General features: G+C 42.9%; 1 protein-coding gene across 5 annotated transcripts in view; it reads left to right on the top strand.

Moving 5' to 3' along the window:
• The window catches only part of TENM1 (teneurin transmembrane protein 1), a 1288567-nt gene that overhangs the window by 869078 nt on the left and 405305 nt on the right, over window positions 1-14184 (top strand). For all 5 annotated transcript variants that reach the window (XM_077285119.1, XM_077285117.1, XM_077285116.1 and 2 more), the window contains one exon: window positions 155-393. In XM_077285119.1, the coding sequence (XP_077141234.1) occupies window positions 155-393 (239 nt within the window). The remainder of the gene's footprint in view (window positions 1-154; window positions 394-14184) is intronic.

The following is a 14184-nucleotide window of genomic DNA, read 5'->3' as shown; positions in this document are numbered from 1 at the left end:
CTTTTTGAGGTCATACAGTACTTAACAACTAAGTACCTAGTGTATGTTGCAAATGAAGTTCATAAAAGATGTTGTAAGTAAAGAAATGTTATTGTGGCTGCTCGCTGCATACTGATGATGCTTATATCATTTTGAGCCTTTTATATTCTTGCAGGCATTTCCTCTTCAAGCATGGATCTGGTACGTCTCCAATCTTCAGTGCTGCCAGCCAGAACTACCCTCTAACTTCAAATACAGTCTATTCACCACCTCCGAGACCTCTGCCCAGGAGCACCTTCTCCCGGCCTGCCTTCACATTTAACAAATCATATCGGTGTTGTAACTGGAAATGTACGGCCTTGAGTGCTACAGCAATTACAGTAACACTAGCACTGCTGCTTGCGTATGTTATCGGTAAGAGTTCTCTTCTTCTAAATTTTTACCTTTTATATGTGCAATATAATCAAATGTGTATCCAAGAAGTCAGACTGTAAAACTAAACTTTTTCAGAGCTACATTTTGCACTTGTAAAGTTACTAACTATTTAAAAGATTTTTCATTGACGGACTTCTGTTAGGCTACTGAATTTAAGTCAATCAATAGTCTGTTTCCAAGGGCTAACTTGTTCTACAATATGGCATTATATTGTGTGTTACATTCCATTTGTTGTCAATTACAATAACTTCTAAAATAAGAGGATGTGAATAGATGGTAAATATCCAAATGAGACGGAGAATAGGAAATTTATTTTACAGCTGGTCAGTAATGAAAAACAAGGACATTTCCAGGGGCATATCTTCGAAACCTGAAAACATCCATGGAACATGGAGAAGCTGGCAAATGTGTATTGTCATTCACAAACAATGACATTTGTGCAGCCAAGTAATACATCCCATCTGGCTTTAGTTAGATTTATCTGATGACTCAGTGACAATATCAGTGGTTTATAACCTACAATACATCTGAACAGGAAATTTGCATTTATCTACAGATAACATTTATTTCCAAAGCTTGAAACAAAATGATTGTTTTTTTTACCAATTGAAGGTCATCTCCATGCAAATGGAATGAATTGTTAGAAAACAGATTGTTTAAATCAATGTTAAACTTATTTTGTAAAGTTTAGTGATGTGTTTTTGTTTTTAATTTCATATTATCGATTTTAATTTAACCTTGAAATCTTGCTGTTTTTATCCTAGTCACTTAGCCTTACAATAGTTTGACATTTCCTATTCTGTAGAGATCACAATTAGTGTTGAGCGATACCGTCCGATACTTGAAAGTATCGGTATCGGAAAGTATCGGCCGATACCGGCAAAGTATCGGATCCAATCCGATACCGATACCCGATACCAATACAAGTCAATGGGACTCAAGTATCGGACGGTATTCCTGATGGTTCTCAGGGTCTGAAGGAGAGGAAACTCTCCTTCAGGCCCTGGGAACCATATTAATGTGTAAAAGAAAGAATTAAAATAAAAAATATTGCTATACTCACCTCTCCGACGCAGCCTGCACCTTACCGAGGGAAGCGGCAGCGTTCTTTGTTTAAAATTCGCGCTTTTCTTTCCTTACGTGAAGTCCCGGCTTGTGATTGGTCGCATGCCGCCCATGTGGCGGCGACGCAACCAATCACAGCAAGCCGTGACGTAATTTCAGGTCATTCAGTATTTTAAAATTACGCTCCGGCTTTGTGATTGGTTGCGTCGCAGTCACATGGGCCACGCAACCAATCACAGCAAGCCGTGACGTAATTTCAGGTCCTTAAGGATTTTAAAATTACGTCCCGGCTTTGTGATTGGTTGCGTCGCAGTCACATGGGCGCCGCAACCAATCACAAGCCGTGACGTCACGGGAGGCTGGACACGCGCGCATTTTAAAATGGGCGCGTGTCCAGCCTCCCGTGACGTCCCGGCTTGTGATTGGTTGCGGCGCGGTCAACCAATCACAAGCCGGGAGGCTGGACACGCGCGCATTTTAAAATGCGTTTTAAAATGCGCGCGTGTCCAAATTGTACACTTATTTATATGTATACAGAAGTATGATGTTTTCAACCCTGTAGTTTGGCTTAGCTTGGCACTTTTTGATGTATTGCAAGGCTCAGGTCTTGATTGTGAGCTTGGTACACACTTGTGATTGGTTGACCGCGCCGCAACCAATCACAAGCCGGGACGTCACGGGAGGCTGGACACGCGCCCATTTTAAAATGCGCGCGTGTCCAGCCTCCCGGCTTGTGATTGGTTGACCGCGCCGCAACCAATCACAAGCCGGGACGTCACGGGAGGCTGGACACGCGCCCATTTTAAAATGCGCGCGTGTCCAGCCTCCCGTGACGTCACGGCTTGTGATTGGTTGCATCGCGGTCAACCAATCACAAGCCGGGAGGCTGGACGCGCGCATTTTAAAATGTGCGCGTGTCCAGCCTCCCGTGACGTCACGGCTTGTGATTGGTCGCGGCGGCCATGTTGCCGGGACGCGGACCAATCACAGCAAGCCGTGACGTAATTTCAGGTCCTGCAGGATTTTAAAATTACGTTCCGGCGTTGTGATTGGTCCGCGTCCCGGCAACATGGCCGCCACGACCAATCACAAGCCGGGACGTCACGGGAGGCTGGACACGTGCGCATTTTAAAATGTGCGCGTGTCCAGCCTCCCGTGACGTCCCGGCTTGTGATTGGTTACGTCGCCCATGTGACCACGACGCGCCCAATCACAACGCCGGAACGTAATTTTAAAATCCTGCAAGGACCTGAAATTACGTCACGGCTTGCTGTGATTGGTCCGCGTCCCGGCAACATGGCCGCCGCGACCAATCACAAGCCGGGACTTCACGTAACCAAGTAAACGCGTGAATTTTAAACAAACAACGCTGCCGGTTCCCTCGCTGAGGTCCGGGCTGCGTCGGAGAGGTGAGTATAGCAATATTTTTTATTTTAATTCTCTCTTTTACACATTATTACATTAATGTTGTTTCGATACCCGATACCCGATACCACAAAAGTATCGGATCTCGGTATCAGAATTCCGATACAGCAAGTATCGGCCGATACCCGATACTTGCAGTATCGGAATGCTCAACACTAATCACAATCGTTACAATGGAGAGGAATGCAGAAACAGATAACACGTTTATTAAAAAGCTGGAGGCAGATAACAAATAGGTGATGGTCACAACAACTAGAGATGAACTGATCATTTGATATTTGAATTTGCAGAAAAATTAGATGTGCATAAAATAAATTTGCCCCAAATCCGAATGCTAAATTAACCCCTTACCGACATATGACATACTAATACGTCATATGCCAACTCCCTGATTTGGGTGTGGCCCACATTTTTCCCTGCACATGATGGCTGATTTATTTAGCCATGATGTGCATTTAGCAGACACGGAGGGGAGAGGAGCTCTGCCAATGGCTGTTAACCTGTTAAATCCTACTGTCAATCTCTGACAGGGACATTTAAGATGAAGCGGCAGGCGGTGCGTTGTTCCACGTGCCCATTGGTTAGTTTCCTGACATTAGGCTCTGCTTATATTGACATCAGGTCTTCTGATTTCACTGGATTCATGATGAATGTCCATCATGAATCCAGTGAAATCTAAAGACCTGATGTCAATATAGGCAGTGCCTAATGTCAGGAAACTAACCAATGGGCACATGGAACAATGCACCCCCCTGCCGCTGCATGTTAAATGTCGTTGTTTGTTTAGCAAAGGATGCTCACAGATCCCAATGGATTCTATAGATTTAGGATGGATCTGTTAGTTTCTATTTCTTATGACAGGTACAGCAAATGAAACATCTATTTACATTGCACGACTATTGCAATTGAGCATTACTAAACAGGCTACTAATTATCAGATGAATTAGCAAAAAACTTTTTTGTTAGGTGGAATGATCTGTTTGTTTGTAAGCAGGACTTGTGCTGCTGAGAACAATGACAGCATATGTGCACTGCATGATGATTTATTTCTTGTCGCTAGTGCGCATCTGTAGCCAGGTCAGCCTATGTAAACAGGCTATTAATGACCACTGACCACCAAGCATGGTGACAGTCAGAGGTCATTTAGCACTGTGCAGTGTGGTCTGTGGTCATAAATCAGCTGAGAGGAGCTCACAACAATACGGATGAAAGAGTTACAATCTGTGTTAGGGGTCGAGTTCCCGCCTCTGCACAGAGGGAATCTCGAGCCATCTCCGCTGCGGTCTCCCATTCTTCTCCTACCGCAGTGGAGCTTGCTCAGCGGAGGGGTCGGTCCCAGCATCTCGCTCAGTCTGACACTGTGGAAAGGGTTACTGCTGCCTTTCCAGCTTCTGCCATTGAAGCCAGTACTGGTCAGCGGTGAGCAGACGTCTTTGGGACTAAGTGTTACTTTTCCCCTTCTGAGAATGCCCAGGGTAAGATCTCTCATTGGAGATCAAGGGTCACATGCTCAGGTACTGCAGCAACTCCCATTGGTCCTCTAGGAAGGTCCTGAAGTTGCCCAAGTTCTGTGGCAGCCTCTGATTGGTCCTTCTGGGAAGGTCCTGTAGTTGCTGCAGCTATAAAAGGTTCGCATGACAGCACGGCCATGAGCTAGTATCAATCTAAGTTATGTGCTTTGCGCCAGTGTGGTCTTGTGTGTATGTATTTAGAGCCTCAGCTGAAATAAGCCCCTAGAATACCGGCACCTCAGTGAGGAGTTTTGTGTGTATGTATTCAGGGTCCCGGCTGAAATAAGCCCCTAGTTTACCGGCACCTCCAATGAGGAGTTTGTGTGTGTGCAAGACCACTGATTGCTATCTGATTAGCAGTTAGCTGTGTACTCCTGTGAGTCTATCAGGGCACAGTGCTTTCTTTTGTCAGTGACTCGGTCAAGTAACAGAGTTAGCTTATACTGAGATATGGTGCCATTTGCTAGCAGCAGATTCCTCCTGCACGGTGGACCCGGGCTGCGAACGCACCTATAACTTCATCTATTTGCTCGGTGCGTTCCGCTAGTCCTAACAATCTGTCACCAGGTTTTCCCCATATTAACTAACTAAACACACCATCTTTGCCTCTTCTTTCCCATCACTCCCGCAATCTGTGTATAAGCCCCCTTCCCTGGCAGATGCATGAAAATATCTTTTTGCATTTCTCCAGCACAATCCGGCTCAATGGGTGTTTCAGGTCTGTGCACCGTACATCCTCTCTCCTTGCAATGACCAGCCTTCCTACTTTGAAGGATATACATGATGTCTCCTAATGAATCCAGCCAGCACTGAAAATCTCAAATCTGTGCAGTTGAAGCACAGACCTGCACAAGCGCGCTTCGCTCTGTACTCCTGAAGGAGCAGATGACAAGTGAAACCATCAACGGGGCATGGGCATTACAGATGTTTGCTCTGCCCTCAGGATGGCAGAGTGAAGTGAACCAGAGCAGTCTGGGCTTCAACTGCACAGATTGGAGATTTGTTGTGGTGGGTAAATGACGTAGGAGACATCATTCAGGTCCATCAAGACAGGAGGGCCACTGGCTGCAAGGAGAGAGGAGTCACCAAACACAGACCCATGACATCCATTATTCTGGACTGTGCCAATTTGCATATGGCAGGGGGGCATAATAAAATATATTTTTACGGACCTGCAGGAAAGTCGGGGGCTTATACACAGATTCCTGGAGTGATGTTTATCAGAGTTTAAAGGTGGTGCTGTTAGTATATATGGGGGAAACCTAATGACAAGTTCCCTTTAAGTAATTCTACAACCCACAACAGACAGTACAATACAAACATTATTGAAGGCAAAGGGTGCAAAATTTTTAATTTATCCCAAATGCAAAAATTATTTTTAGCCCGAATTACATGTGTTTTAAGTGATAGAAATGTTGGCTAACCCTTTACTAATTGGTCATTTTCAGCAAGTGGAGTTTTCTAATCTCAAAATTCAGAGTTTGTTTAACAATTAACTATTCAGACTCTGCAAATTTAAGGTATCAGTGAAATATCTGTTTTCTACCAGGGCTATCATTATACCGCGCTATGTGAGACATTCATCACGTGTTATAATTTACATGGGCAGAACAAAGCAGTGTCATTGAGGCTACACTATCACAGACCAATTTGTCATGTGGAGCCAATTTAACCTTTAGCAAAGGAAATGAAGACTAATTAGATGTCTTTATGTCTTTTGATTAACATCATATCCACTTGGTATTATTCATACTGAACCATTTACATCTCAATTTGTACAGGAGTTACCAGGACCCAGCAGGATTGTTAAAATGGACGGTAAACAGGCTGCCCACAGTGATAAGAGGCCTGGGAGCACTAAAGCTCCGTTAATAAGGGCATCCATTTTATTTTTCTCTGCACCAAATATTATAAGGATTATTGAGTGGGAACAGTCAGAAAATAAATGTGTCAGAGGTAGCTTTGTTCGACATTTTAATTAGTGCTTAATATAGCATATCATTAAATCTCTTGAAGCTGAAACATTATTATTATATTTCTAGCAGTCAGACATATACCCTCAATCAACATCCAGCGTACAATTGGTCCCTGTATAATAGAGTGTAATAATGACAGACTCAGAAAGTGGCAGAAAGAATGGCCCATGCTTGTTATGAAAATCATCACCGTGGCTTTTCTACCTTTCTGTGCCTCTTCTTAATTTGCTGCTCATTTTCTCTTTTAATTATTTCTATCACAACATCTAATGATTAAGAGAATAGGGCCTAGCTGTCTATTTGTGTCAGTACTCCATCCAGCAGTCAGTGTTAAGGATGAAAGGATCAGGCACACTTCAAATTTGCCTCTTTATATGGATTTTAACAGGAAATTTGATTCACAGAGCAGTTATTTTTCATAAATTTAAAAAGGTTGCCCAATACTCTGATTTACTAACTGATTTTGCCATAAATAATTAAGGATTCTGTCCCTAAATAATGTCATATACCTTTGCTGACAAATTTGATGTTGTTTTAGGCCTTTCTGGCTTGCTTCCTGTGCCTTACCACCAGCTCTGCTATCACAGTCATCCTTTCCTCTTCAGAATACTCTTCCCCTTCTTACTACATTTCACACCATACTTTGTGCTGGGCTGCAAGCCAGCAGTGAGCACAGACTTGTTACTCTTTCTAAACCTCAACCACTCATTGTGTCACACATAACATCAGCATATGTCCTGTATAGAAGACTGCCAGGAATAGAGTAACACATAAAGCACCAGAACACCAGCCCTGACAATAAAGATTATCCCCTACTCTCCACACCGATATGGATAATGTAATGGATGGATCGAAGGATGGATGAGATTAATTTGATGGATGGGGAGAGATCTGAATGTATTCACATTATAAAGGAAAAACTGCATGCTGTCTACACATTACACAAAGTATCCAACAGTGTAGGTACATGTATATGCACCCTGCTGTAAAACAGAGATTGAGGTGGAAGCTGGGTCTTCAGGGATAGCAGGCAGCATTCACAAAAACAGAGTGAGCTCTGCTAAATGCAGCCATACCGACATGCGCAGCAAGCCCTGATAGCAGGTGCCGCAAGACCCACCCATTTGTCAGTTTCTAGAATCCAGAACTGAGGGAGAATCTGACAGGACATAGGAAGCAGGTGATTCTCAACCAGAGATCATGTAGTCAGAAGAGTAGCTCAGTTTTCAGCAGAATTTCTCAAAGCAATGTATTTAGTGAAGTGCTTATCTATGGCAATTAGTTTACATGAAAGGCACTTGTAAACTAGTGACCATCTCCTTTAAAATGCCTTATTTTGCTCTGCGGACTCTCTAGATCACAAAGCATATTAACCACAAGATGTAAAACATAAAAGAAATCCTTATACACACTTCTTTGGCCCTCCTCTTCTCCTAGCCACCCATCCGGTCAACCCTTCATCTTCTTTACACCACCATGAGCGCTGAAAACCCCAGTCTTCTCATGCTAGGCCTGGACCTCTGGCTCTGATAAGTCCCGAGACTAACTGATGCACAAAAGGTCCCAACATTATGAAGGCATGCCATTCTACATCACCTACATTACCATCCCAATCTCATTAGAGTTGGAAGTCGTGGCCTAGCCTGAGAGGCCCAAGGATGTCAGTGCTCATGACGGATAATGGTTAGGAGTAGAGGGGCCAGAGAGGTGAACAGTAAGGTACCATTCACTGCACAGAAAAACGTCAATCAGCAGCTGCCATCTCTCTGAATCCAGGTGAAAATGAAAAAATCAGCATTTTGTAGAATACAGACTTATATATATATATATATATATATATATATATATATATATATATATATGTAATATTCAATCCATACGAATATATTTGCTCATCTTTAGTCATTATGTGTACATGTATAATTCTGTATCTAGTGCTTTAAATATGTAGTGATCAGGGGCTTACCTAAATATGTCTATAAGTTGCCCACAAAATATAGTCTCCATCATTTTGCAAAAGATACAAAATGTGAACACAAGACAGAGAGCATGGCTTTAATACTGATTTAGGCACAACCTTAATATACAGTACTGATCAAAAGTTTGAACACATCTGTTTTCCTTGTTCTTGAGCTCATTGTAAATTCAGATTTAAGGCAACAGAAGCACAAAAAACACACATTTGGAAAGATGAAGTGCACAAACATATTTTGTCTGATAACTCAAAATTTAAGATTTGGTTTTGTACTTACTGCCCAATCTTTGTGAGAAGTAGTAAAGTTGAACAGATGGTTTATACATGTGTGCTGTCCACTGTGAAGCATGGAGGGAGAGATGAGATGGTGTGTGTATGTGTGGGGTGAGGGGGTTTCTGGTGACATTGTTGATGTCATGATCCAGTCCGGAGTTTGTTTTCTGTTATTCCCTCTCTGGACTGGTCATGCGTGGGTTAACACCCTCTGCCTCGCTTTGGAGCTGGCTGGGCTTTTTCAGTCCTCTGCAGTCTGCTGGCCAGCGTCAGTGATAGTTCATGCTTCCAGGCTAGAGCAGCTGACCCGTATACCCTGGTTATCCTTCTGCCTCTGAATTCCCGTATTTGTGTGAGACCTGTTCCCTATCCCTGACGTAGTGTTCATCTGGTGGTTTTCCCACAGTATATGACTCGGCCTGATCTCTGAACCCCGCCTCTTGCTTTCCGTCTCTGAAACCTCGTTCCTCGACCTGCTTTGACTTCTGGCTTGTATTCCGACTTCGTCTTACATCTCAGGTTTTGGATCCCATTCTCTTGTTTGGCTCTGACACCTGGTTTATCTCTGTTAGGGCTAGCGGAACGCACCGAGTATAGATAGGTAGCTTACAAGGTGCGTTCGCAGCCCGGGGTCCACCGTGCAGAGATATCTGCTGCTAAGTAAAGGCGGATAAACTCTGAGCTCACACGTGGGTTAAGCTTCACCCCATGTGAACTGGAAGCAATCTCTGTTGCCTCACAGAGTCGCACTATACACAAAAATATTACCCTAACTAGGGTTGTGCTTGCTCTGGAACTCTTCTGTGTTAACCACACACATGAAGGAAACAGATGCTAAGACAAGTGACTAATTGCCCCCACTGATGCTAGCTGCCTGCCTGAGTGTACAGTTTCAAAGCTACAGCCTCACACCACATATGTATAGAGTGGTGTAGTATCCACTGGCGTAAGCCAAACACATTTATTTGATACTAGTGCATGGCCGTGCAGCCATGAGAACCTTTTATAGTTGCAGCTCTTCAGGACCTTCCTCGTGGACCAATAGGAGCTGCTACAGGGCCTGAGCGTGTGACCCCTGACCTCCAATGAGAGGTCCTCCTGTGGGCATGCTCTGTGTGTGAAAAGCAGGACTTGGTCCCAGAAAAGCCTGCTCACCGCTGACCAGTGCTGGCTACAAAGGCAGAGCCTGGAAAGGCAGCAGTAACCATTCGCACTGTATCAGGCTGAGCCAGATGCTGGGACTGACGTCTCCACTGAGCAGGTTCCACTGCGGCTGGAGAAGAATGGGAGACTGCAGCAGACATGGTTCGAGAATCCCCATGTGCAGTGGCAGGAACTCGACTCCTAACAGTCTCTGACTTCGTGCATAGTGTGACCTCTCGTACCTCTGCTCCTGACAGTTTCTGACTCTGCTCGTCTGACCACTCTTTCGTTACCTGTGACACCTGTGCGGCTGCTCAGTGTTGCTACGGTGTTAGTGTGCAACCTCTCTTCCCTTACCAGCACCCCCTGTTGGAGGTTGCACTAAAGTGCACTGCAGCCGCATCACAGTGATGATTGATTTATTCCAAATTCAGGACACATTTACCAATCACAGCCACTTTAGCATTTTGCAGCAGTCCAATCAAGTTTGCACTTAGTGGGATCATCAGCTGTGTTGTAACAAGACAATGACCCAGTAGACACCTTCAGGCTATGTGACCAAGAACCAGAGACATGGAGTACTGTGTGATATGACATGGACTCAACATTCACCCAACTGCAACACATTTGAGATGCTCTGGGATGACTTTAACGCGTATTCTGGCCATTTGTGTTCCATGTAAGGTTTCTTTACACCTTGCTTGCATATATGTTTTTGTTATGGTTTTGCTGCCTTTAGTCTGGATTTATAATGTGCACACTCAAATAAGAACAATTAAAATCATTGCATGATCAGGAAACTCCAAATTTTGTCCAGTTCTATATGCAGCCGCTGCAGAAGTATCAGGCTTTTATACCACCTGTATCCAGTCTGTCAATCTTCCATGGCACACGCACCCTCCACGTTCCATGTGGTTTGTGATCAAGGTCTAAAAATGAAATGGACATTTTGCACTGTATGGATAAAGTGATCAATTTTCCTTCAACTACAACTTTGAGTGCCGTGGTTATTCCATGAATTATATATTGAGACTAATCTCCCTACCACTGAAGCATCTCAAATCAGCCAAGAGTGCCAACCATATCTACCAGCACATGAAACCACCTAAGCGATATAGCCCTACTGATGCCAATATCTAAAATAACCCGCTTGTCTTCCTCCAACCTGAAATCATGGATCTTCTTATTAATGTTTTACACTTTCAGATATATTAACATTCACCTTTGTTTAATATCCAATTTGTTCCTCCTCATCTACAATAAATATCACCTAGCCTTATAATCTGAGCCATAGTCTCATCCAGCTCTAAGCTTTCTATAGCCTTGCACATATATAGTTCTAAAATGTTACAATCCGCCTAGCCTCCTAATCCAGTTTTCAATATGCCTTGAAGACATCTTCTCTTGCAAAAATGCTGGATGGCTGTTTCATAAAGCATCATGACCTCCAGCTGTTTTCTTCTTTATCCTTTCCTATCTCTCTCACCAAGACTTCTCCTATGTTTCTCTACATAATAAATTATAAATCAGTAACACCACATATTCAACCTTTGTAACTTCAGATATCTGTGCTTGCAAAATTGCTGACTGTGTGGCTAATGCCTACAGTTTTATACAGAGTCCACTTTTGACTTCATATATGGCCTATCCACTTCATATATTCACATAATCTCCTTTACAATAAAAGTTGTGTCAGTGTCCCTTTCTGCATTTGATTTTTATCAGTTTTTGTACGGTTTGTAATCTTTTTAAGCTTTTTATTGTGTATATTATGTACTGTATATTTCTTTTTTTTGTTAATACAACTATAATAAATATAGTCAATCTCTACTATAGTGAATAGGTGACTTGAATGGTGGAAGAGTCTAACCAGTAATGAGTCATACTCTGGCAAGCCATTTTTATAAGGGTAGGGTCACAGGACCATATATTCTCTTATAGGAGAGAATATACGAGTATTGTAATCTTACTCAGTTCAGACTGAGATCAGAGTGTGAGCATAGTACAGGGTTGGACTGGGACCAGAAAGCAGCCCTGGCACTCAATCCTCACCAGCCCACATACCATAACACCCTTCAGTATAGGAGTTACTTGAAGAGCCACATGTGAATGGCGTGGCAGTATGAATGATGAACCACAGATGCATTTACATGACGCTCTTCAAAGATACATTTCTGCAGATTGTGGTGGTCCCAGCGCTTAGGTCTGCAGCAAATGAAAAGTCATCTCATATCCAGAAGATAAACTTGGGAGGTTTCCAAGATTCATTTTTATTTTCCCATAAGAATACAGAAAATAATAAACCAATACTGTTGCTCTTAAAGTTCAATGCCACCTCTGCGACAACAGATCAGAAGTGGTAATGTGTAGGGTATATATACAAAATAATACAGATGCTAAGAATTACACCCAGTATACAGGAAAGGAGAAGTGGTACTGTGCAGCATATATTATTTTTTATTACTATTATACATTTTTATAGCGCCATTCATTCCATGGCGCTTTACATGTGAAAACGGGGCAAATATAGACAAATACATTAAACATGAGCAAAAAACAAGGCACACAGGTACATAAGGAGGGAGGACCCTGCCCGCGAAGGCTCACAGTCTGCAGGGGATGGGTGAGGATACACGAGAAGAGGGTACAAATGGTTGTGCGGAGGTTCAGTAGGTTGAGGATCACTGCAGGCTGTAGGCTTGTTGGAAGAGGTGGATCTTCAGATTCTTTTTGAAGGTTTCTATGGTAGGTGAGAGTTTGATGTGTTGGGGTAGTGAGTTCCAGAGTATGGGGGAAGCACGGGAGAAGTCTTAGATGCGGTTGTGGGAAGAAGAGATGAGAGAGGAGTAGAGAAGGAGATCTTCAGAGGATCGGAGGTTGCGTGTAGGTAGCTACCAGGAGACGAGGTCACAGATGTATGGAGGAGACAGGTTGTGGATGGCTTTGTATGTCATTGTGAGGGTTTTGAACTGGAGTCTCTGGGCGATAGGAAGCCAGTGAAGGGCTTGGCATAGGGGAGAGGCTGGGGAATAACAGGGAGACAGGTAGATTATTCGGGCAGCAGAGTGTAGGATGGATTGGAGTGGTGCCAGAGTATATATACTGTACATATACTTAGATGTACACCCAACATACAGGCAGTTTATATATAATACTAGCTGAAGAGCCCAGCGTTGCCTGGGCATAGTAAATATCTGTGGTTAGTTATAGCACCTCACTTCTCTTATTTTCCCATCATGCCTCTCATATTCCCCCTCACATCTCTCATTTTCTCCCTTACACCTCTCATTTTCCCCTCACTCCTCTCATTCCCCCATAACACTTGTCATTTCGACCTCACATCTGTCATTTTCCGATCACTCCACTATTTTCCCTCACTCCTCTCATTTTGCACTCACACCTTTTCATTTTCACCTCACACCCCTCATTTTCACCTCACACCTCTCATTTTCCCCTCAGTATATACATGTTTGTTATCTCCCTTATATATAGTATACACCTGTATGTCATCTCCTGTTTATAGTATATACCTGTATGTCATCTCCCCTGTAAATAGTATATACCTGCTGTATGTCATCCCCTCCTGTATATTGTATATACCTATGTGTCATCTCCTCCTGTATATAGTATATACCTGTATGTCATCTCTTCTGTATATACTATATACCTGTAGGTCATCTCCTCCTATATATAGTATATACCTGTATGTCATCTCCTGTATATAGTATATACCTGTATGTCATCTCCCCTGTATATAGTATATACCTGCTGTATGTCATCTCCTCCTCTATATACCTATGTGTCATCTCCTCTTTTATATAGTATATACCTGTATGTCATCTCCTCCTGTATATAGTATATATGTGTGTCATCTCCTCCTGTATATAGTATATACCTGTGTGTCATCTCCACCTGTATATAGTATATACGTGTGTCATCTCCCCTGTATATAGTATATACCTGTGTGTCATCTCCCCTGTATATAGTATATACGTGTGTCATCTTCCCTGTATATAGTATGTACCTGTATGTCATCTCCACTCTATGTAGTATATATCAGTGTGTCATCTCCTCCTGTATATAGTATACACCTGTGTGTCATCTCCCCTGTATATAGTATATATGTGTGTGTCATCTCCCCTGTATATAGTATATAAAATGTCTGTCATCTCCTCCTGTATATAGTATATATCTGTGTGTCATCTCCTGTATTAGACCTCGTTCACACGTTATTTGCTCAGTATTTTTACCTCAGTATTTGTAAGCTAAATTGGCAGCCTGATAAATCCCCAGCCAACAGGAAGCCCTCCCCCCTGGTGGTATATATTAGCTCACACATACACATAATAGACAGGTCATGTGACTGACAGCTGCCGTATTTCCTATATGGTACATTTGTAGC

This window comes from Ranitomeya variabilis, chromosome 2 (assembly GCF_051348905.1).
Source record: "Ranitomeya variabilis isolate aRanVar5 chromosome 2, aRanVar5.hap1, whole genome shotgun sequence".
Lineage (NCBI taxonomy): Eukaryota > Metazoa > Chordata > Amphibia > Anura > Dendrobatidae > Ranitomeya > Ranitomeya variabilis.
This window is presented reverse-complemented; position numbering and strand designations above follow the sequence as displayed.